This window comes from Strix uralensis, chromosome 16 (genome assembly GCF_047716275.1).
Source record: "Strix uralensis isolate ZFMK-TIS-50842 chromosome 16, bStrUra1, whole genome shotgun sequence".
Taxonomy (NCBI): Eukaryota; Metazoa; Chordata; class Aves; order Strigiformes; family Strigidae; genus Strix; species Strix uralensis.
The window spans coordinates 1,030,331-1,056,207 of record NC_133987.1 but is presented as its reverse complement, the minus strand read 5'-3'; the positions used below and the strand labels follow the sequence as shown (position 1 = coordinate 1,056,207).

The 25,877-nt window shown below is 38.7% G+C and overlaps 1 protein-coding gene and 1 pseudogene across 1 annotated transcript; both read right to left on the bottom strand.

Annotated features, from left to right (window-relative positions):
* Positions 1-2,613: 2,613 nt before the first annotated feature.
* On the bottom strand, positions 2,614-21,281 carry LOC141950760 (kinesin-like protein KIF20B; annotated as a pseudogene).
* Positions 20,664-25,877, bottom strand: LOC141950922 (uncharacterized). Its single transcript, XM_074886428.1, has 7 exons — positions 25,777-25,877; positions 25,036-25,180; positions 23,848-24,115; positions 23,209-23,270; positions 22,904-23,023; positions 21,190-21,352; positions 20,664-20,926 (listed from the first exon to the last, which is right to left on the bottom strand). Exons 1-7 carry the CDS (start codon positions 25,821-25,823, stop codon positions 20,664-20,666), a joined length of 1,068 nt encoding a protein of 355 aa, XP_074742529.1. The 5' UTR covers positions 25,824-25,877.

The following is a 25,877-nucleotide window of genomic DNA, read 5'->3' as shown; positions in this document are numbered from 1 at the left end:
AGCAACACTGATAGAATTTTAGTAAATACAAGAACTTAGAAAAACTGGCAATACAGGTGGAAATACAGGGGCACCCCCGAGTGTCACATGGCTTGACTAAGTTGAGAGATTCTACTTCCTAGTTAGCTGCACAGATAACTAAAATTTACCAGAGTCATTGAAATAAACTGTTGAATGTTTTGTCACTTGTTATTTACCAACAAAATCAGAAAGAAGCACAAGTTACTTGAAACTATGAAATATTGTATTTGATAGGGAGAAGAACTCTATCAATCAGCAATTTCAGAGATGTCGAATGGTTGAAGATATTTCTATTACTTTCACACATGTGAATCAATAAAGAAATCCTACATGCAACAATCCAGTAATTCAGCATTCTTCTAATCCTGCGCTTACCTTGCAAATGTTTTCTGGTGAAATAAGAGCTATAAGGCCATTTGATGATTTAATAAACAATCAAACTGTCATTCAAGGCAGCACGATGACATATGAATTTCACTGCAGGCAAGTGCCAGGTTATACACAATGGAAGGAACAATCCAGCTAAACAGGCACATGCTGATGGGTTCTAAAATTAACTGAAACTGTTCAGAGAAAGCAGCAAGGGTCAAGATGAACAGCTGACTGAGAACATCTGCTAAAAATGGAGAAAACCAGACACAATGTTAAGAGAAAGACAAAGAATAAATATTCCAAGTACTGTCCTATTGTTTGACTGTTATACAACTTCACCTTGTATATATTTACTGTCTCCAGCTATGAGACTTCTGCAAAATGAGCAACTAGCACCTACATGAGGCAAGAATCTTCACTGCTGTGCTCTTCTATAGCCCTGAAAGAGATCAGTCCAGGTATCTGGACCACAGATAGCAGAAAATGGAAGATCTCGGGAAGGACAAAGAGGCTCAAAGTATAAAATCCTGCCTGTAAAGAGATACTAAGTGTTATTGCATTTATTTTTGTTTAGAATTACCTGATCATCACCTGGATTTTACATCTTTCTATTAGAATGAAAAGAGGGAAGAAAGAAGATGACAATACCAAGCATGACAAGGAAATCGAAGTTCTCCTTCACACAGACAGAAGATGAAGACAAAAACTTGAAGCAATGGAAGAACTGAATGGTTTGTGGATCAGGCTCACTTTGCCACTTTCAAGTTGGAAAGAATAAAGTATCAATCTTTGTTGAAGAGTACAGGGGTACAACTCCATTTTCCAGCCATGAAACTAGAGAAAAGACAGTATGAGAATCTGATCTTACAAGTCAGATCTACAGAACTGTGCATTATCCTTATGAAAAGACATTTCATGCTCAGACAATCTACTGGATAACAGCAGAGAAAACCATATCAGAGTTTGTTGCCACTGAATTGACTCACAGCACTGTTGTCACATTTAAGTTACTGTCACATAAAGATGAAAGGAAAACTACTTCTACTAAAAAGATTACTAATGACCATTTTTACATTGATATGCATTTTTAAAGGTATCACATTTGGTAAAGCTAAACTGCAACACGTATTCAAAGTCCCTTTTTTTCCTCTCAAGAAAAACAACTTTAATCTCATGTTTGAGTCAATCCAATTCTTTTTTTCTTCAATCAAACAAAAGACAGAGAGCAGCAGTCCAAGAAAACAAACAGAAAACCCCACTTATAACTTAAATCATGGAATCATTTCAAAAGGACAGTAAAGTTGCAGCTGTACTATCAGAAATAAGCAGCACTTATCTGGCTGTATGAGCAAACTATCACTGCCTCTATAGACCAGCTGGTTGTTGCTGATGAACCAGTATGGCTTGGAGGGAGGGAACAAAAAAAAAAATCTCAGACTCGATGTTAACAGAGAATTTCTGAAAAATTTTTGTGGTCAAGACTATACCAAACCTCAAAAGGCAATCTTGTAGACAAGATATTCTTCCTATGGTGCTGAACACTATATATGTGCAAACAGACTGATAAGGAATTCTTTAAACAAAGATACTTACTGGGACTGTCTTGTTTCATCCATGCCAACAGCAGGTCCTTGTCAATGTAATTTCAGCTCTTCCTGAAAGATGATCAGGACTGTTCCTCAAACAGTGCAAAATCCTATGAAATACAGTCACTGCCTGTGACTTCAGTAAATGCTACATTGGTAAAACCAAAAGCGTTTTAAATGTTTACTCAGTCACTGATTATAAGCTGAAACCTTACTACATATAGCTGTTCTAGTTGAGCAGAACTGGATGGTTGGAATAAAATGTCAAATGTCTGAGAGTGGGTCACTTTAATAGCAGATTATAATTATTTATGGATATTATAATCCCCAAAGAAAGAATATTTGCTTATAAATTACTTTAGAAGAGTAAATAGAAGACAGTTAAAATCACACAAGTGATGAAAAACATCGTATTTCTCCACATAGTGCCAATTCCTTTTTTTGTCACTTCACAGAATTTGTTGCATACTCATTTTTTTTTTCATTAAAAGTTATGGTAGGTATATTGACCAGCTGAAAAAACCAACTTAAACCATTCCACACAGGCATAGTTCTTACTGCACAATAAATATATTATGAACACTTCCAGAGACACCATTCCTAAAAAAAAAAAAGAAAAGATTCAGACACAAACTTCTTGAACAGTATTTCAGCTTTAATGGAACCAGAACCATAAACCATCAGAACAATTCTATACATCTAGATAAAGACTTCGGAGCATGACTAAGTACCTATTACTTCCTATAGACCTGAAACAATACAGCGTAAATATGTCTTAACTAGAAAATACAAACATGCTTTTGCAAGATTATATCGCTGTTTTTGAGCGTAGTTGTCACTTGAAGATTGGCTGATCACTTTCCTTCTCTTTTTTTCTATAAAGATCTGAAAAAGATGATATTTCAAGAGTTACTCAGCATTTCTTCAGGGACAAATGACATGCACTTCTAGACCCACGTAACCAATAACATGGTTTTTCCCAGAAGCTGTTTTCAGAATGAATTTTGCCTGTTATCAGAGGTCTCCAGAACAGAGACACCATTTTAATGCATCATAATAAGCAACAAATGCTGGGAACATACAAAATTCCATTTTTTGCTGAAACAAATATCAAAGTCCAAAGAAAACAGTGATCTGAAAGCAGCTCTCACTTCTTATCTCTAATACTCATGTTGTGAAACAGGAAGTGTTCAGAAAACGTATTTTTAGCTTAAATTTCTTTAGCTTTCTGAATTTCCCAGGATTCAGTCTTTAACTTTTCCTTTCACTTCCAAGCTCCTTAGCTTCTTTTGCCCTGCATTCCTGTCATTTTCTTCATCCTCCTGTGGACAGCATTTTGGTTACTGCTGCATCTATTCACACTGTTTACAGAAAAGTCAACAGAATAACTCAGTATGGGCAAATGCTCACCAGAGCAAATGAAAAAGGACTGGACAGAATGAAGAGATGTACTTCTAACACCCCAAGCACGCTCAGCACTTTAGTTACTGACAAAACCATAAAGCTGGATTTCAGAAACAGTCCATCAAGCCCTGGCCTATAAAACTCTCTATAGGCTGGCTTAGACAGGGCAACGCAACTGAAGCACACCCAGAAGGCTACTGAAACTGTGCTTTGAAAAGCATGGGTGTATCCAAATCCTAAAGTAACCCTAATAGCAGCTGGGCAGAAAAGGAATCAGAAATTACCTTAGGTGCTCACTTGCCCTGCAAAGTTCACTGTACATGCAGACCTTTCTCTTCAGTGTTTCAGTCAGGCTATTCCAAATCTATGGATTCCTTCACGGTCTCTATTTCTGTTATCCCTTTATGCTACTCTTAAACGAACACCAACTACTGGAAAAACAAATTAAGACTCAACTGCTGTACTAGAGGAAAAAGTCATACTCCACAAGCCCAGCTAAAGTATCTAAGAATTCAAATGTGAAGCATCTCCGTGACTACTGTCGGGGTGATACAGCAAGTCAGCAGTCACCCGCAGAGAAGAGAGGTGAGAAAACAGAGACAATTAAAGTAACACATCAGGAAGAAAAGACCAAAAAGAATGGTCAGGTAGAATCAAGAAATAAGTCAGTACTTTCAAACCTCTTCTGCAGTTTGACTCGATCAGGTTTGTTCTGTCCCCCCGATAGTTTATTTTAAGCCAAGATTACAGAAATAGATTACAGCGGACAGAACACTAACCCGCAATCACTTACCGAAGAATCAGGGACATCTAGAGGGCAAGAACTGTCCATTGAACAAAGCTTTCTCTTAGCTCGTTCTGGCTTGAGCTCCTTTCTTTTGGCACTTTCTGGTTCTGCAGACTTGGGAGAGCTTATTGTTGCCATCAGCTTCTTTGCTACAAGAAAAATTTTATCGTAAATCTTACTGGTTTATGAACCTCAAAATTAATGAATAAAGGTTTAATGAATAAAGGTTTATTAAAACCAGTTTAAAAATGAAACAGATGTAGTCTGAAATTGAAACATAAAAATTCAGAAGTGGTATGTATTTGACTACCACAGTCTTCTATATCCAGAAACAGTTTTCTATAGCTTCAAATGCAAAAGCTTAAAGGACACATTTTAATAGCACCAAAAAAATCAATTGGGATTCAGATTTCACTGGATGCTAAATACAACAGGAATTGAAAACCAGGCTTAACTTCTTTGTACTGACAGAAGCACAAGGCTGAGTCAGTTTTCTCTATGTACTTTTATAGTTTTATCAGACTAGTACCAGCTCTGTGAAGAGATGAGTGTGTGCATCTTATGAGCTAGAAGGAAAGAAGAGATCCCAAACAATACCAAGTTATGCAAAAGAGGGAAAAAACACAGGACACAGTAATAAAGGTTACAAATTAGACCTTATTTGCTCAAATTACGTATTTTCAGGGTGAAATTTGGAGTAGTCTGAATTCGGCTTCCATTGATAATGACATGTTGTCCTCATGCAACCACTCTGACAAATGCTGAAAATTTTAAAAATCCCACTATCTTAATTTTAACTGTCCATGTTGAATAGTGACTGACCTTGTTTTAACCAGCCAAATAATAGTGTCTTTTAGAATTTAACACTGGTGATTCCTTGGGCCCTCTGCTAATTTTAATCTTTTTTTAAAAAAAACCCCAGTAACTCAGAAATCATGTCTTACTGTAGGAAAGAATAAAAATATATTCTTCAATGGGAAGTCCTAGCAGTTAATTTTCCCAAGGCTATGCTTAAACTTAATGAAATCCATTAATTGCTTCAGAGCAAGTTTACTGAAGTCCTCCACATATTTTCAGGAGATACCAGCTTTCAGACTCTGTAGAACTAATCTTCCTCTCCCACATACGTACTTCAAAAAACATTAATACAATTTCCACAGAAACAAAGCAGGAGGCGGGGGAGGGATCGCCTAGAGAACAAGGTCAGATCTGGGTTTGAATTCAACTCCTGAGTTTTTTAGATCAGCAGGTCAAGTTTCTGAAATTGCCTTTAACTGTTTTACTGTAAGCAGGAACAAAGTAACTCAGACATTTTGAGCTTAACATTGCTTTTAGGATCAATTTCTACGCACATATTCCACACTGCATCCTTCCGCTCTACCTGGTTTACCTTCCACACTTAACCTAAACTCTAGAACCACGTGGTCCTTGTAATCCAGTCGGCCTCTTCCACTCTGCAAGATTCAGTCGAGCAGGCCCCAGCTCAGACTCCATCGTTTCATAAATGAAAGAACAACTGGATGCAGCAGACGTGGCCTTTAACAGCACATACATTAACAAATTGCAGTAGAAAAAAGCTCTTCTACAATACCCAGATAACATGGAATAAGCCTTATTTATTCTGTACAAACCTTTAGAGTGAATAATAACAGGAGAACTTTGGAAAGAATCTCCAATTTTTTGTAGTCTTCCATCTTTCTTTTTAGCTGACATTTTCCTTGAAGTAGATCCTTGCTTTCTTAAGGGGTATTCTTTTCTAAACAACTGTGTAGAAGACATCTGTACAGAAATACAAGATCATTGTTTAAGTTGAAAAATTGACTTATCTTCAAGTTTAATTCCATTTTATTTGACTTCAATGCTATTTTCAAGGTGACATTTTGAGCTTTGCTACTGATACTTCTGTTCATTACACTAATGATACTGCCACAGCAAGCAATGTAAACAACCTTATTTTATACCCAAAAGAAAAAAAAATATCAGAGTTTCACAGAATACATTTAAGGGCATGAGTAATATAGGAAACAAATAGTTTCTTTTAAAAAAAAGTAGATTCAGAGTTTTAGAGTATTTCATTAGATCAGCTGTTCTAGTTATAAAACAGAAGGAAACTGATGGTGAAAATAAATCTTCTGTCCACTCTTTGAGCCTGCCCATGTTACTACCAAGGCCTAAAATCATATTTTTATAATTGTCATGCATATAGATGACACAAACCTTAGTTTTACTTCAAAAGGAATTGCCTATAACATGACATATGCTACGAGCATGTTCAAACTAGTCTTCATAACTACTCAGCATGCAACATCCTTCCCTGTGAATCCCTGTACGCTGCAGCCAGTACATGTTCTGGGCAAATACAGACTGACTCTCCTTGGTTAGCCTAGAAAGTTTAGTAGGAAGACAACGTCAGTGTTTAAGAATCCTATTACAATACATAGATAAGGATAAGATACCGCTGCATAGGAATGTTTGATCCCTTCACAAGTCCACCTTTACAGAAAAGGTGGACTTGTGAAAGGAGAAACTAACTTCAAAATTGAACAAAACCAAACTATTGTCTTGTTGCGTGTAGAAGGTGAATTAGTCCTAGCAGGTTTTGCATTTTTCTTGTTCTCACTTTTCACAACATCCTAAGAAAATAAATATGACAAATTTTAACCAGGATTCTTCTGGAAAGAACAACAATTAATCTGTATTAGAGAAGCAGCCACTGTTTAAATGCTAGGACTAACAGTAGGGAGGCATTGGCTAATACTGGATAGGGGTAACTCTTCAAATGTGAATGAAACGCTCAACAAACTTGTGGAAGGGAACTAGAAATGCCTGCAGTCAAACCATTCTGACATTTACTATTTTCTTCTATCCATTATTTCCTATGCTTTTGTCTTTAAGAGATTTGACAAGCCAACACACAAATTGAAATTAATAAATCTAAGTGTAAATTCAGATTTACGGTGACAGGTTGGTAGCCCAGTGCCGTTGCTAAGCTGTCTTGTAATGACAGCTTCTCTCTTGTGAAGTGGTGCCAAGAGTTCAGATAACCGACAGCCATACCAACTGGTAACAGCATCAGAAAATGGAAAGAGGATTTCGTTCTTTAATTAGAAGGGAGTCTCTGCAAAAGATTTGGGTTTGTTTGTTTCTAAAAAACCAAGGGGGTTTTGTTTTAATTTTTTAAAAGTTTGACATGAGCAGTATGTGGTTATTTTAGCACTACAGGTTTCCCCTCAGTCCTTAGTTTTAGTTTTAACAATGCTTTTCAATTTTAGGAAATTTAAAAACCAAATTGTGTCTTCAGTAGACTTGTAACAGTTAAAGTTACTGAATCATTTTATAATCTATTTCTGTTTGGCACATGTAACACGAAGATAAATATTTAAGAGTAACATTGAGGTGAATAAAACAGCAATAAGATACCTCTAAAATTAGTTCCATGTTATTGAAAAATTACTTAGCTAAATGTTATCCCATCAGGGTATGAACATCTACACCATGAGAGGATTTATAAACGGATCGATAAAAGAGTCTTCTCAAACCATGAGTGACTACGTTAGATGAAATATATCCATCTGTAGATAAGGATCAGTGCTTTTTCAGTGCCTTCAGAAGGATGATTATTTTTACACTTGCTTTTCCAGCAGCCTAAGAGAATACTACTCTCAAAGAAAACTGGTTCAAGACATAGGAAGTTTAAATCAACTCTGGACATTACTCCAGAATGAAGTGTCCAATTCCAGATGAATTAACTTACACAGCTTTTAACAGTTACTTTTGCAATCCAAGTTTAACAGAATGAGTTTATTGAAGTATTATGTCTTCAGATCTCTAGAACCTGGATTAGTTAACTAGTTTTTCCCTCAGGTACATAAGTTTTATAGTGTATAGAGAGGTGGTATTCTATTAACTAAAGTACTTCTTCTTCTGAGAGGGAACTTGAAAGAGGGAGAGAGAAGAATGAACAAGAACTCAGAACTAATGATACAGTTAAAGTACGAAGAACTACAGAAAGTAACTTTTGGGAGATTCCCCACATTGCTGAAATAGATAGTGAGAAAACAACAAAACAAAGGAGTTATTAACAACACATCATTAGTACATACTTTCTATAAATATAACAAACATACCTCTTTGTTTACAGACTGATCTATTTTATCTTGCCCTTCAGATAAAGGTACTTCTGCCAAAGACTGAAGACTTTTATGGTTAACGCCTTGTTTCAATTCCTTTATAAAGTCATCTTTCTCAGCCACCTGTTTTCTTAGTTCTTCTGTATCAGTTCCCTTATCCTAATAACCATAGCAAAAATTGCCACAAATTGCAGGACTGGCAAAAGAAAGTTAACATGTGCATGAGCATCGTTACGATTACTCAGTAGCATCAGTTTTAGAATTGCAGGCTCAAACAGCCAGCTGTCCCACAAAAAGCCAACAACTTCATGTATGAGCGGCCTCTATTTAAAGTCAAGAAAGGTCATACAACAGCCTGGGAAGATGTCATGCAAAATTTTCATTTTACTCTACTTCTGTAGGGTTATAAAAGTTCACCTCCCATTTGTTCATGAAGTTCTTGGTTCTGTGAAAAAGGCAGCAGATGTGATAGTTGTTTCAGATTTCCAGTCCAATCAAATCGCAATCAAATGATCAAATAGACTTGAGTGTTTATTTGAACTACGAAGTTTTTTGAAACTTCAGTTACTGTTACAAATGCAGTTTCAGAAAAGCATAAAGCTTTTTTTATATTAGCTGCAAACAATTTCAATATGTCTGAAATAGAGCCAAAACGTGGTGTTTTGCAGAATTAGTGAATAACAAAAGAAAAACGACAGAAAACAACTACAAAAAAATCCCACAGAAACGAGAGAGAATGAGAGAGGACCTTTCCTGAATCCTTCACTGCCGCTTGTTTCAGTTCTGCTATTTCTTTATCTTTCTGTACGGTGTTAGAAGCCAAAGTCTGAGCTGTACTTCCAAAGCTTCTACTAATTGATCTCTTTCTTCACGCCACTTTTGAAGATTGCTGGCCTTTTCTACCAGCTGTGCAGCCAGTCTTTCCTGAATGGGTGAAAAAATAGGTTAGAACTGAACACCACTTCTACAAACCATCTGAACTGTTCTGACAGTTCAGTCTGGCATAGTCAGTACTATCTTATGGCCTCAGGAGGCTTGAGAGCCTATGTAGATCTTAAAAAGCTCACACAGAACTAGTTTTACTACAAATATTCAAAAGCAAACCATGCTTCAAATGAGAAAAAACTGTATCTAAATTTATACTCTTTGTGAAGAGAATTTTTGTCAAGAACCACCACTCCTGCTTGCCCACTTTCTGATTTTATTAGAAAGTCTCAGGCAAGCAAAGTCACAGACAAAGTGAAAGTAGTCCCAAGCTCCTAACACCCCCCTGTACTGACTGCAGGGCCAGAAGGTCATTGCTAACTACTTCTAGATGCAAGTACAGTTTTAGATTGCACAGATTCATACAATAATTTCATATTCTTAGGAAATTACACCCTTGATACAGCCTAGTGACCAGGCAAGGTATCCACCTTGTTATTAACTATCAGTCACTCTACTTTGAAAGCGATATGGGAGCAAAACCACTGGCATTTTGACCCAGTATTTTTACTGGGAAGATCTGGAAAGAAGCTTTTTTTGTCAACTACTTCTTGCTTCTTCTCTTCCTTCTAAAGCCTCATAGGCTTCCCCACCCCCCACCCCCCTTTTTTTTTTTTTTTTCAGAAAAGCCAAGCAACAAGTCTTGTTTTTCAAGGTATGTTTTCCCAGCTTCATTAAGTAGCAATTCATTTAAGCATAGGTTACGTATTGGTGTTTTACACACAAGATGAAGTTTGAAGAATTCACAGCAAGGCGGTGCTGGTGACAGGATAGAAAGGAACAGGCACTTTCACTTCCATTAGGTATGATGCTTTTTCATTTTGTGACACTCCTGTTCTTCCCTTTTCACATGGAGAAGATCTCACGTAGGCTTTGCCATGTGATAAATGAGGGGATTTGACAAAGGCCAGCTCCCCTCAAGTGCCCACACTGTTAACACCTGACATGAGATCTGCTCTGTACTAAAGACTCCGCTGAGACCTCCAGTCACTCACAATTTCTGCTTGTTGCTCTACACAACGCTTTCTGACCTCCGCAAATTTTCTCATTTCTCTGTTGCGATGACTCTCAGCTTCTTTCACTTCACTTATGAGTCTCATTTTTTCCTCCAGCCAGTTCTTTCTATCAGTTTGATACTTTGCCTCATTCTCCTAGTTTAGTGGATCCAGAAATAAAGCCACAGGCAGAGATTAAGCAACACAAAAACAAGTCTTAAAATCCAGATTACCATTAAACACATTAGTTTCAAAAAGATAACAGAAATACTAGCACAGTTTTACTCCAGCATATTCCCAAGTGCAAGTATTACATTCTCATTTGTTCTTTTCCATTTAAAAAAATTGTTTAGCAGTTTCCAGAACTTATTATTCAGACGGGCATGTCTTCAGGGAACAGACTTTTTTTCCCTCTGAAAATGCTCTGGGTAAGTCACAAACACTATTAAAGTTACACCAAAGGTCATGGCAAAAAGACCCTTTTTACTTACAAATTCCCAATCTTTTATACTGCCTTGCGGGACATGTCAGGAAACCTACTTCAAGACTGAAAGGCAAAAAATGCAGCACCATTTGCATGGGAAACAGAGACAGTGTGTAACCAGGAATGTTACTTCAATCCACAGCAACTTTGCCTCCTTCTCTACCACAACCAAACCTCTTGTCAGACATTCTCCCACACAAGACAGGAGGCACCTGAAAAGCTGCTTGGGAAAAAAGTCTGCTTTCTAATCCAAGGAGAATGAAGAGGTGAACCCTCAGCCTAACAGGAAGGGCTTACAGGTCACACAGCAAGCACAAGATCTGTAAAGAGTCTGATTTATTTGCCCAAGCAACTGATGGGGAAAAGGTCTGAAACAATCCAGCTCCTGACATCTGTTCAGGACAGCTGTAAGAGGAGCCCGGCTACAGAAGCACCGTCCATGGCAGCTCACCGCAGTGAAGGCTGCACCACTGTGGGGCATCAGTGATGCTGTGTATTACACAGACACCCATCCAGACTTTGCTGCACTGACGCACTGCAGTTTTTAGAGGAGGTTTCCTTCACCAGTGTAAGAACTGGCCACATCATGCCCCAGCTCTTGAAGATAGTGACACAAAAATAATTTAGACTCCTAAATGGAAGTTATGGTTTGAAACCTAAGTATGAATTACATCACCATGTTTTACCTTCAGTTCTCTTTGCAGCTTTATTAATTCCTCATTTTCATCTCTGGTTTTTCCGTGGTGTTGCTCATCTTTTGCTGCCAGTCACTATTGCTCTGGTTATTCAGCTCTCTGTATTTCTGCTTCCATGCTTCCAGTTCTAGTCAGTACACAAAATGAGGTTATATAACACACAGTTTAAATGTATATTTGACCACATTCACATCCTTCTACTGAAGTTACGTGGATTTATCAGCTGTGACCACAAAGGGACAACAGAAGCCTTTAACTGTTAGAAGTTTGTTATGTCCTATATACAATTAATGCCTAAATAACATTCAACAAATCAAACCAGAGATTTAAAGCAGCTATCACAATACATCCAAAACACTTTTGCCTCCTTGCTCCCTTTCCATGGAGAGATTACCCCAAACCAATCTGTTGGTCTCTTCTAATTTGGCTTCAAGCACTTGACCTTGTTTAACCTGAGTCTGTTCTTGTTCTTCTAATGCCATCCGCAGATCTCCAATTGTTGTTTCCTTTGCACACTGTCCTGATTTGGGCCAGGGCAGAGTCAGCTTTCCCTGGGCTGAGAGGGAGCACAGCTGGTGGGTGGTCCCGATGCTCACTGGAGTATTTCCCACCGGCGATGCCGTGCCCAGGGGGTACAGCCGGGCCGGGCTCTCTCTGCTACCGCCGGTTTCGGGTGCGGGTGGGTGCTGCTGGGGGGGGGGGGCGGTCGCTGCGCTCGGTAAGACACTGCTGCATTTTACCCGTTTTTTTCGACTCATATTGTTACTGTTGTTTTCTTCTTATATTTAGTAAATTTCTTTCTTTTTATTCAACCTACGAATTCTCTTCTTTCTGTCCCTCCCCTGTGTCACCGGGGAGGGGGGAGGTGAACGGCTGCCACGTGGCGACTGGCTGCCGGCTGAGCTCAAACCTCAACACACACAGATCTGAAAATAAATCTACAGATGAGCCCCCATCCTGGTTCCCACCATTCTCTCCCAAAGTGCCTTCATCACAAGTAATCTCCCCCGTTTCCTGAGATCCAAAGCTCTATTAGAAAGAAGTAGAGTATCTCTACGGAACTTTCCAAATCTAGAATTCTGAAGTGATTCCCATCAACTTGATTTAGGTGAGCATGTCAGTGTTAACGTCAGACTAAGGCTGGTATTAGATGAAAAACTAACTACTGTTCCACTGCTGAGTGTTTATCAAACCTGCAGAAACTGTTACGGTGCTAGTTCATGTGTCAGGGTTTGATGTTGTTAACATGGCCAGCTAAAGTGGCAAATAAACACCAATATCGAGTAAGTTAACACTGATACAGCAAATCCAGCCTTTCTTTGGGGCTTATGTTTCTTATTCTGAGACTGTTTCTTTGCTTTCAAATATTCCTGCTAATAATGATTCAATAAAAATTAGTTCCTGACTGTAACATTTTCATGCCCAGGTTGGAGTTTCTCAGTATTTTAAAATATAAATATGCAAGACTCTCCAAATTAGTTAACATCACAACTCATTATGTTGCCATTCCACACCCAAAAAATGGCACAAGAAGGGCTTTTTCTGACCTTTACACGCTTTCTCATGCTGTTTGGAGATTTCTTCCAGCTTCTCATTATTCAGCTGCTCCTAAATATCACATTGAAAGCAAATTAAAGAAAACATGTCCAAAACATGTTGAAAGAAACAAATATACATGCTACATATTAGTAGCTTTTCATTCTGAGCCTCAGTAAGTATTAAATAAAATACTTAAAGACAAAGAGTTGAGAATAAATAAGTTTTTCATATAGTGAAAGGAGCATTCAGGCTGACTAAAGAAGTGTTTAGAAGACATTACTCTGACATATCTAAGTGTCACTAATCAGGATCGGGGTACCTGCAGGTATTAAGTATGTATTTACTAGGCAGATTACTCTGTTTAAAACAATTTGCCAAGGTCCTGCAATGAGAAGTTCTTTAAACATCTTTCATTCATCCATTAAGACTAATTTCAGCTGGCTACTCTTGCTTTTACCCCAATTTCTGGAAGCTTTCTCCTGTTGGTTGGAACATTTGCCTCATTACTGGATTAGTTAAAAAAATTAAAAGCAAGCAAAATTTAAAAAAATAGAATACCTTTTTAAATTGCAGGATTGTGTGCTGTTTGATCTCTAATTCTTTACTAAACTGGTTTTTAATTTTCTGACCCTCATTAACTTTGTTCCTCAGGGACTTCTCCTCAGATTGCACTCTATACACCTGTAACAACGCACAAAGACAGCAAGCACAGCTAACATTTAGCTATAAGCCTTTTGCAATCTCTGCAGGTTATCTAAGTAAAAAAATACTTTAATCAAGAATCAAATTTTTGCAAGCATCTTTGCTAAATTTCAGGGGCTAGAAGCGCACTGCACTGTACATCCTTCCTAGGGAACAATTTTCACCATAGAATAGAGTATTAAATTTGGCAGGAAAAAAAGAACAACAACGAACCACACCACCAAAACCAAACCACCAGGAAACAGCCGAATCACACTACAAATTCAGTTGTCCTTTTAAAAAAAAAGTGTTTCCTGACACGTGATCCCATCCACTCCGTGCTACTTCCCAAAGGATTATACACTGCATGTTGAGTGGGGAAAAGGTCCTGAAGTGTCGGGCTGCTGGGGAAGACATTAATACTTTTGTAAAGCTTAACTTTCAAGCCCAAACTCCTGCAATAGTCTTCTGGATTTTGAGTTCTTGTGATATCCCATGAGGTTCTAGGAAATCCTACTGCTTAATAACTAAATACTAACAATCAACATTAGTAAAAGTTATTCCATTTTTTCATTTATTTTCCCCAAACTTAATAGAAAACATCTCAGATTTTAAAAAGTCTCTAGAAGTTTGTGCTTTCCTTTTCCAATTAATCCATCTCTTCCTCCCAGAGATGAGCATTTTCCAAAAGTCTGAGTTCTGAGGCTTTGCAGTCAGCACAAACAACAACATACGGCTACTGTTGTTATGAAGATTACACAGTCCTCCTCCATAGCCAGGTTAGCCGACTTTTGACAAGCCTTTTTCAAGTGTATTAATACAATTTACTCCCCCCCTTCAATGTCAGCACTAATCCATGTTTTGACATCTGGGCTTTAGCTCACAGCTCAATGGCAATGGAACTTTAGACTCACTCTCACTCTAAATGGATCGCTGAACGCAGCCTTGTTATGAACCACTTCTAACAGCTGGGGCTTGAGACTTGTGAAAACAGCTTTTACCAACAGAACCCCAAACACACTTGCAGAAGGAACATTTGGCCTGGGGTTACAAACCTCTTTGTGTACTTGCTGAATTTGTTTCTTGGCATCAGAAAGTTTCTCTTTCAAATCTGCATTTTCTTCCTCTTTCCTCTGCAAATCTTTTTCCAAGCTCTGTACAAGGGCAGAGCTCTCAGAAAGATCTTTACGTAGCCTTGTGTTAGAAATGAAGAGACATAAATAACATTAGTGTTACACATCTCAAAGAAACAGCTTTTACACATTAACTCAGGCTCTTTGATGGCTGGTTTTATTCATAAATAGAATCCCAGATCTATCAGCTAAATGACAAGCGTTGTAATTTTGGATTTCAGCTACTTATTCCATGATCCTGAAGTAACAAACCGCTCAGATTCACTCTTGAACGGTGCAATCTTCTAAAATTCTTGTTTTTAAGCACAGTAACCATTTCTATCATTAGGTGTCCTTACACAGTAACAAAAGGGACAAGGTTAATATCAATTAAGTAGAAACTTGATATTTACATCCCAGACCTTGTAAGGATCAAAATAAATAAAAATCAAAAGGAAGTAGAAAAAACAATAACATTGTAACAAGTCCTGTTGTTATTAAGTGCTACAAAGGCATTAAGAAGTTTAATGGGTTTATTTTTAAACGGTCACATTTATTTTAAAAAGCTTGCAGTAAGTTACCTTGGATTTTTACTTCGCAATTACCTAATAGAAGATTTCTTAAATTCTATAATTAACAACACAAAATACGGTCTTACAAAAGGAAAATCTTTCCAAGTTTTACAAGCACAGGGTCAGGGTTCCCCAGACCTTCATGCCAAATTGTATTTTAGAGTACATGCAGGCGCCCACAGATACTGGAACTAAAGAAACCCCAGTCAGAAGGGCTACACAGCATCTTAAAGCTATTTTACAGGATTGCAATTTCCTTGCCACATAGCAAATACAATCTCTCAGATACATTTAATCTCTTATTTCTTAAAGATTTTAAAAGTCGAGGGGGCTGGGGAAGTTCTACTCTCCTACACCCATTATTCCTTCAAGCTCTTACACTATCCTGTGTTCACCTAGAACAGCTATTACCAAAACCACCTGTTTACTGTTTAATTACTAGGCTTTTTTTTTTCCTTTCTTCTTTTCCTTTTCACCATTCAGTCCTTTCTAAAGAAAACATTGCCTGCTTTTGTACGAGTTACAGGATATAACATTAAACTATGCCATTTCCTCCAAAAAGGGTATGTAACATAATACTATTAGAAATCCCCAAATAATTCATCCTTTCCTGTTTCCCCCTACAATAGTTCTGCAGGATTTAGATCTATATTTCTGAAAGAATACACAAACAGGTGAGGAAAACAGAGCTAGCAAAATATGCAAATATAGAAATCAAGTAGGGCATTAAAAGTTCTTAAGCAGTTTGGTTAATAAAGTTGACAAACATGCAAGTGTGTGATGTCAAAATAAATGGATGTTCGCAGAAGGTAGTTCTAACTTGAGTCTATTCTCAAAGGGCTAGGAATTCTCTCATTATTTACTTACAATTCTATAGATTGTATTTGCTCATCCTCATTTTTCTCTTTTTCTTGAAGAGTGTGTTTCATGTTCTCCAAGCTGTTCAATATCTGCACAACTTCCTCCTTTAGATTTGCTTCCTGATCATTTAATTCCTTCAGGTTTTTGTCTGAATTGGCACATTCCTCTTGCAGAGCTGCTGTATCACTTTCCAGATTTAAAATAACAGATTCTTTAAGTACTTCTTCTAACTTTGCTATGCTGTCATCTTTAGCTCTAAAAGCCTCCAAGAGGCATTCAAGCTCTCTTATTTTTCCCTTGGAGCTGGTAACTTCCTCTTCAAACGGTGCAATTACTCTGTGATCCTCTGCAGCCTGTTTTCCAAAATCCTGGGTTTTCTTCTGGATGTGCTCTTGTAACTGGTTCATAAGATCTTTTTCCTTTGTGGACTGATGATCTTGATTTGCAGCCTCACTTTATTTTTAGTTGATTATTATAATTCTCAGCATCATCAAGTCCCTTCTTTAAGTCTTCAACTTGTTGAAGTAGTTCTTGAATCTGCTGACTTGTTTGTGAAGAAGCCTTAACAATGTTTTGGCATTCTTCCCAAATGCTTCCAACACTGCAGTGAAAGGAGCTCTCCTGTCCCAGAGCTGCTGTAGAAGCAGTTTGGGACTCCATGCACACAGGACTCAGTTGAGCTCTCTCCAGCTCATCTTTCTGAGAGTCTCAGGAATCCTTTACACCAACTGAATCAATATCCGTAGTGTAAAACTCCAAGTGACATTTGTACAACTCACCTACTTTGGACTGCATTGTTTTAATTAGTGACACTTTATAAATTATATTTTGTTTAGCACCTTCTACTTCGTTATTTAGCTGAATCACCTTTTCTTCTTGTCCCCTATTGATAGTTTTCTGTTTGTCCAATTCAGAAACAATCTCCTGATGGTCAGCTCGACACTGCTGAAGTTCTTCACCTAAGCCAGAAGCCCTTTCTTCAGAAGCAGAGAGCTGGAGATTCAAGTTTTTTATTTGCCCACTGAACTCTTCTTTTTTGTTTTTTTCTCTTCTGCACTGTTCTTCAGGTGCAGCCAGCTGACCTTCCAAGGTTTCAGCTCTTTCCCTCAGTGCTAGTATTTCTGCATCGTTCTCAGTATGATTTGCTTTCACATATTCAGTTCTCTTTTGGTCCAGAGTCATCTTCCCAACTCTCCTTCATACCTCCTAAAAAACCAATAAAACCACAACAACTGTTCAGGATGATTAAAATCAATAGTACAAGTCACTAGCACTGCCAAATAGCAATTACTATGTGGAAAATGGTCACCACCTGAAAGCCACACCCTTATATCACATGGCTTTTTGAAGTCTTGAAGTAAAGCCCCTCGGAACAGTTTAAAATGCAGTAGGTGCCTCTTCGGCTTATGGTTTGCAGCAAGGGGTGTTCAGGAGCCTTGAAGAACATTTTGCCATGGCTCTACTCCAGCCTTCTGCTCTGCACCACTATGGAAAAATCTAGCTAGTTTTACTAATATGCAGTAATACCTGTGAGCTGGATAACGGTCACAGTTATGTCTGGTTTCCACTTCCACTGGTTCAACAACCCTTTTAATACAGCCCATCCCCCATTTTACATTTAGAAAAGCAATGGCATTGTACACTTTCCTGAGAATTTTCATTCATACTCAATATGCCCTTACTTTAAAAATTAAGCTAAAAATCCAGCACAAGTGTTTTGCTTACTGTTTGGGACTTTCTTCTCTTTTTTCAGTTGGTTTCTAAGCTAGATACAAGGAGAACTACTTATGCCCACACCTAATGTGTTGCATGTAAGGTTCTCCAGAAAGATCAACAACATTCCATCAGGATCCCAAATTTCCATAAACATTTTATTAGCTTAAGACTGTTTTTTCCCTGAAGTAAAATCATAGGCATTGCACCACCTTCAAAACTGACTCCAGCTGTATTTTACACAAGTGTTTTAGAATCCAGCTGGGTCCATTTAGTAACATGCAGGTATGTTTAGTATTAAAACCAAGCCTGACTATCACTACAGGATTAGGCCATCACAGCTCTGTACTCCAAAGTGATACTATAGATTTCTGTGAGTGCTGCAGCTACAGTAAGGTGGAGTTTGGCAGTCATCTCGCGTTGGGAGCACTAAGCACACGGGTACCTGTGTACTGCATGGAAACATCCTCTGAACAGATCCAACAAGTTCTATAGAGTCTAACAAAAAGTCATACCGAAGCATTAGCAATGGTGGTTTCCATCTCAATTCAGGCTTTAGTTCTTGATTATTTTTAGAGGGATCAAATTCTACAGGACACTTTTTTCCTCCCACTTTTCTGTACCTTTTCTTTTCTGTTCTAATTAGATGTATCAAGTGTTCCTGCTAGGTCAGAGGAAACAGCAGCTTTACTTTGGCTTGTAAAGCCATGCTTCTAAATACTACAAGATTAAGAATTTGGGACTGGGAGATGGTTTTCTCTGAAAGCCCAGTTGTGTGGTCTCAAGAAAACATATCAGACAAAATACTACAAACTCCTCACACTGGACATGAATTTTACATACTTCACTAAAAGGGAGAGGTGCCGAGATGTCTTAAGACATATTTTGCGCTCTAAGGTGCCAAGATACAAAAAGTAGCAGAGTTTTGCCCAACAGCTCTAGTGAGAAGGGTATGATCATTCATCAGAGGATTTAGGGGTGGTCGAGATGCTTTGTACTGACAACCACAATCATGTAGCAAATCAGGATAAATATCAGTGCAAGAAGATCCGGGATATTCAGTGCAGAAGCTTCTTACGTAGCAAGTACTAAGAAAGGAAAAAATCCCATCCCAAAACATGGGAGGCAAGTCCTAGAGAAGAGTACAAAGACCTGAACCTCAAGACAAGATAACCTATCTTCTCCCGAAATAAGCTTTGGTCACAGGCCACCAGCATGTCTGAATTCTACAACAAAGCCATCGCAATGTCCCTGTGCTCATTTTTCTATCGTACCAAGTATGTTTAATGAGAATGGTTAAATGTAAGTATAAATGTTTCATCATTACGGAGCATCTAATAACTCAGTTTTTAAATTAGATGCCTTATATTCTCAACAGCCACAAACCCAACATATTTAACATGACTGAAGAGCCTGCTCTTCCCAATAAAATCTCAGCGCTGTCATTGATTGGCACTGTTAACTAATTTCTTGTTTGAGAAGAGCTATCGCTTCTCTATTTTTCGCTTGTTTAAACAAGTTTCAGTCATGAGATGAGAAACCTACTGCTATATAGTATATCACAGAGTCTACATCAGCTTCAGTTCTCACCCCCTTCCTGTAACATTTATAGAGGTGGCACCATCAAATGGTCATGCTGGGATCCAGTATTCATCCCAGCCAACAAAGGTAGAGACAAATCAGAAATGCATCTGGTACAGGCAGAAGCTTTTCTTAAGACAGACTTCAAATGACACGTATTTGAACAAGCTGCACAGACATCAGCAGTGCCCTACTGGATGACACACCACCGGGTGACCTAGCCTAATATTTTGCCTCCTTTTGCTGCTGTTGGCAGGCCCAGCCACTTCCCACAAACCTTTTCTGACATAGGACACCTGGGAATGTTGGGGGAACATGAGACAATCAATCCCTGCCTGACCCTTTCAGTATCTATGTATGAACCTGTTGGCTGTTAGCTTGTCTAACCACTCCTGGGATCTGAGAAGTATCTGTCTCTCTCACCTCCTAGGGCAACAAATACTAGAAGTTCACTACCCATGGCATGAAGTGCTGTGTTCCATAAACTTAAACTGATCTTCTAGATTGAGCATTCCCTTGGTCTTTCACTGCAGTGATGAATGACAGTCCAGCATTCAGTTTATTCACCAGCTGTATCCTCAGTTTTCTGTGATCATGTGAACTTGACAAGTCTCCTTTTAACATGTTTTATCCCTCTTTATGGAGATAGATATTTTCTGATCCCCATTTTTAACCTTATGCTCTTTTTCTATCCTATCCTCACCCAAACAATTGCCTGGAAGATCTTCTTACTTGCACCTGTTCTGCAGGAAGAAGGCAAGAAAGTGAGGGATACAAAGGGAAGATCTTTCATTCTCCTTTGGCATATGCTTCCCATAGTCCTATGAGAGACTGGAGCCCAGCTCTGTCCTGAAGTCAAGGAAGAGACAGGCAGATCTTACAAATACCATTTTGTACAAGTCAGTCCCATATAGCTCAATCTCACCAATTAATAGACTTTAATGAAATGGATAACAAAAGTAGTGGTGCCCTTTTAAGTTTCACCTTCATGCTTGAAGGTCTTCAACGGTAGCTGGTTTATTCCCCTCATTCTAAAAAGACTGGTAAGCTCACAGATAAAGCCAGGGAAGCAAAAAAGATTGGAAGTGCAAACGTGAGAGCTGCACAAAATATGTGTCTGTGGACTTGAAATAATTTTACTTCCATTCAGGTGAAAAGCTTTTCTCCTTTGGCAGCACTGTCACCTTGCCCAAAGCTGGTGAGTTCACAGCACACATACAGCATGAAACCCCGAGTTTCACAGCACGTGCTGTAGGACTGAACAATCAGTAACTCACCGACACCGCTGACGCTTGCGTAGGCTGTTTTAAAAATCTTGAGCGGGGGATGCTCCTTTCCCAGAAGTCCAGCAACAGCAAGTTTAGTCCAAAAACAACTGTTAAGAAATTGATTAAGAACGACAGCTGAGTCTGCAAGAACATTCACAGATGAGAAATGCAGCAGAAAGGAGAGTCTAAAAACTAACTTTTATTTTAAGCATTTAGGAGTGAGCAGTACAGGACCTTCTGCAAAAGATGATATTTACATAGCAGTTACTTTGATTTACAGTTTAACACAGTAGATTTCCTCCTCACAACATCATGTTTACACTTCACAATTTTTCGCTTCTGTTCCGGAATAGTAATCAAGTTTTTTTGGAAGGCCCCCTGCTGAGTGATGGTAGAAATTTTACCTTTCTCTGCAGGTGGCTCTGTTGCCACAATAGCCTTACTTTCAGAGCGTTTTCTTCCCACTTCCAACACAGTCTCCTCACAAGCCTTCAATTGGCTGCTTTCAATCTCTTCCTTAGAGTTCTCTTCTGTGAATTTTCTTTTCATGGTAGTTACAGTGTTGTCCTGTGTTAAAATAAGATCAGTTACTTTGAAGTTTTACCAAGTCAGCCTTAGTAATCTTTTAGATGCAAATATTTTTACAAATCTCTCTGGGTAGCCTGTAGAGGGGGTGTCAGAAGAACAAGCCAGTTACAGCTCAGTTACTCAAGCAAAAAGCAGGTACACCTTCAGACAGTAACAAGCACAGTGGTTTGCACTGTACAGAAAGTAGAGCAAGAGACCAGGAAACTACAGGATGCAAAACGAGTTTACCACCTGAAGTATCCAGTGTCGAAAGAGCTGAGGAACTTCATGATTTGCTCAAAGGGCCAATGGTCAGCTCTACAAGTTCACCACTTTCTTGTCATAGCTGGTAGAGCTGGGAGTTTTAACCACCTTCAGCAAAGCCACAGATCATTTTTATCATGACAGACCTGATGCAATTTGAAAGCCTGGTCAGTTCTGTCATACGTACTTTAGACCATATATTTGACTAAGAATAAAGTTTCTTTACTCACAAGATGACACAAGTGCCAAGCCATGCTGGTTGCCAAGGACCAATCACTCATCTAAGTAATTCATTAAAAAAAAATAATCTGTAGAACAGACTTGAGGTTTGTGGTCACGTTTTAAGTGTCATGCCACAGAGTCTCCCAGAAACACTGGACAGAGCTGGAGCCTTTCTCTTGGCAGGAGCAGTGACAGGAAGCAGTCATCACAACTGCCATCACCCTGAGCATTCCTGCTACTGAAAAGCTCAGCTGCTTGGGGGCAGAGAGGGAACAGAAGATTAAGTATGGTCAAAGCCTTCAGTTCACAGTGGAGGAGAAAAAGGGATCAGATGCTGCCTAAGTTTAATTTAAAATGTTCTCAGAACTCCGTTTCAGGTTACTGGGCATCAGGCTCAAAAAACCACCTAACTGCATGTTTTGATTTTTTTCTAACCTGTACACATGTAGCCCAGCCAGTCTTTTGGCATTCAGCAGCCAGCAGCAGAGTAGCCAGCTGCAAGTTCTATTGATCCCATCAAAAGCAGAGATACCCCGGCCATCCACTCTTAGTTCAAACTCTGCTCAACACATTCATATTACTGCTCTGCCTTAAAAAGTTTATGTGCGTGGTGGTAGTAGGTGGAACACACTGATTTTTGTTGCCAATTTACACAATCACTGTCCTTCTCACATTAACTTCTAACTTCAATTTGACCTTTTGCTGCAGCAAAACTCCTTTCCTTCCTCTTCCATTCAGCTAAAAATAAAGACAGCGACATAATCCCTCTCTTCCCACTGCTAAAGTCCTCCCAGTTTGAGTGTTGGGTTTTTTTCCTTTAGAGTGGCTCTTCATAGTCTCATGGACAGTCCTCCAATAATAACTCCAGATTGCTGCTTCCAGAAGTCCTATTTTCCACACACACCTCCACACACCTTCTGCTGTAACTTCAGTTTCAATGCCAACTTCACCTGCTGCCATTTCAAGAAAGTAGCAATTACTTACCGAAAATTTCAATTGTCCAAAATTGTCAAGTCCATTATAAGATTTTTTTGTAAACAGAAAATTAAGATGTCTAAGACTTACAGAGTCTTTCATGGTTTCTTCTAAACGGGATATCAAATCTTGCAGTCTCATGGTAACATCATCTTTTTGCTCCACGATGTCCATTAGTTCTTGAATCCTTTTATTCTGCGTATTCATTTTCTTAGAAAAGAAAGTAGTTCAGTCAATGTTCAATTCTTGAACTATACGATGCATTTAGAAGCAAGATCAGTTAAGCTAAGCTTGATATTAAAAAAGCTAGAGACGTACTACAACAGCATTTTAAGCTACTAAAATTTTGTATTAAAGCAAGTAATTCTGCACAAGGGTTTTTTTGAGAAAGTCACCTCAGCTGGTTCTTTAAGCTGCTCAGCAGACTCATCCGATTTAATCATCTGCATTTCAAAGTCTGTAACAGGAAGAGAAGCCTGCAGCAAATAAGCAGCCATTACACAGTTTACTCAGGAATCCATTTTTCCAGATCTTCTGGTACTTTAGTAGCTTTTGAATAGACTCATTTATTTTTGTGTTGGCTTCTACTTGGAGGACACATTTCAAAAGTTCAGGTTTTTTTGAGTAGAATTGGGCCCTGCAACCCGTATAAAATGCAGATCATGTCAAGAGACTTCTGCTGAAATCGCACTATGAGGTATTGCTGCTTTTATCTATGAATGTTCCACAGAATACCTGAAACCACTGCATCAGCCAAATGTAAAGTGCTGGGATCACGATATAACCATGAAATCACGAATAAATAATGTTGACGTGTTACCCCACAGTTCAGAAGTCTTCAACTGAAAGTTTTAAGTTTAGTCTTAAAAATGAAATAATCCAGGCCTGTGCAATTGTTCAACCTGAACATACACCAAACAATTGATTATCACCTCTATGCATACGATTTGGTTCCAAAATCCTGCTCAACTGGATTATTTCTATTTTGCAGTAGTCATTTCTTTTTTCTGTCACATCACACACCCCCAGCTCACCTTTGGGTTTCTGTGTCAGCTGCTCTCCAATTTTGATTAGTTCATTGGTTTTCTTTGTCAGCTTTTCTTTGGTCTGAGTTAGTGCAGTGGTAGTTTTGCCCAGCTGTTTTTCAAGCCAACCTGTAGCTTCCTGTGGGTCCTCTAGAGACACTACGTGTCTGTGTGTTTCTTCTGCCTGCTTTTTGATATCAACGACATCATCCTGCAGAGAATCAGTAACGCCCTCACGATCAATGTAGGTGCCTGGCCCTATGCCATGTTCTTCATTCTGAAAGATAATTTATATCCTTTTAGAAATAGAAATAATTACACAATATCCATTATTTCTACTGAAAATTTGGAAGACCATTATGTCCTCAAACATCTAAGCACAGTTAATTCTGACTTCAAAGCCGTCTTGTGGGTTCATAGGCAATTTGATTGCCAGTTTCTGTCTACCTTCACACAGAAGTCTCCAGCATCCAGTAACAGCTACTTTATTTTTAAAGCATTTAATGGCCCACCATCACATTCCCTTTTATATCACCACAAAATCACCCCCTCCAAATTTAATATAAAAGCCAGCATTTTTACCTGATGAGAACACAGCAAGCAAACAGTTTTAGAAGGAATACATCCGAAATTTTCAAATATCAGTAAAAGTTTGTGAGGTCAAATAAGTTTGTGGTAACTTATCAAATTAAGTTGTACTTAAAACATTGACTTTATGTCTTTCCTCCTTGTTTTTTAAAAACAAAAGGTTCCAAACTCAAAGAACCAGCCTCAACCTAAGAGTTTAGTTATGCTCAAGTGTATATACAATTGTCATTGCTTCAGCTGTAGCCACAACAGCCTTAAGAGGGAAAAAGTCTCTGGGACCACTCCAGTACAGTGCATATACGGGGCCTAAGAATTCAGCTTCAAATACCTTAAACAGGCACTTAATGCAACAGTTTACAGCAAAATTGCAGCTTTTCCCCCAGCTTCTTTGTACAGTAATTTTGTATTGCAGAAACGCAGAAAACCCCAAAGATTCCTAAATGCATCTCCGAGGCACAGCAGCTACTCCTATTGAACACGACAGTGTACCTTGCTGAGGACACAGTCACACAGCATGCCATTCCTTGGGACCGCTCTGCTCCTTCTGGAGACGTCCCATCACCACAACAGGTGGTTAGTGAAAGGGATGTTAGCAGGGGCATAAAATACCAGAGGTCCAGCCTGTTCACTGCAAGGCTGATCCTTTAGTTTATTTTCTTCATCCATGTCTTCAAGACAACCAAGTTCCCTGAAGATCTCCAGGCACGTGTCAGCATCTTCTTCAAGCCGTTCTCGTTCATAAGAAAGGCACTCACTAGAGTAGGGAAAGCAAGTCAGATACAAGCTAGCTAGCGTGAGCTGCTAAGAAGTTGTTAGTACAGCTGCCTATAAACAAAGATGGGTTTTTCTTTATTTTGGCACAACAGAACAATACACAAATGGTGCTCCTGCACCAAAGCAGAAGTGTATTTCCTGCACACACACTCCTAAAGAATGAGGGGGAGACATATATACACAGATTATGGCTGACACTTAACTACAAGCATTTTTTCTAAGCTTCTTGAGCCAGAACACCCATCGGAAGTAGCACTAAGGCTGCAGTAACCAAAGAATTTGCAAGTGTCACTCTTTCTACAGACATCCTATCAAAGCTCTTCTGTTAGGGAGAGCACTGCAGGAACACTGCTGACAGATTACACCCCCCCCTCCATCCCCCCCAGATCAAAGCCTTTCCTACACAGTATTTTTCCTGAACTCATAGTCCAAACAGAAACTGATCTATTACCAGAGGCAGGAAGTCTAGCAGAAGAGTGTGGTCTCTTATAGCCAAGAGACAGATTTAAGAAATAAGTGAATTTAATTTCATTTTTTTTAATCATTAACTTTAAAAACCACTCAAAGCTAACTTACTTGAAATATATTTCCTGCTCAGCAAAATATTGGGCAAATTTCTGCATCACCTCCTCACAAATTTGTAGTTCCAGCAGTAACTTACTCTTCAGCAAGAAGTT

Coding starts and splice junctions, on each gene's coding strand:
- LOC141950922 (XM_074886428.1), bottom strand. CDS start 25,823: ATGCAGAAATTTGCCCAATATTTTGCTGAGCAGGAAATATATTTCAA. Junction 25,181..25,776: donor GAGCAGGAAATATATTTCAA/GTAAGTTAGCTT, acceptor TCCCTACTCTAG/TGAGTGCCTTTCTTATGAAC. Junction 21,353..22,903: donor AAGAAACCATGAAAGACTCT/GTAAGTCTTAGA, acceptor ATTTTAACACAG/GACAACACTGTAACTACCAT.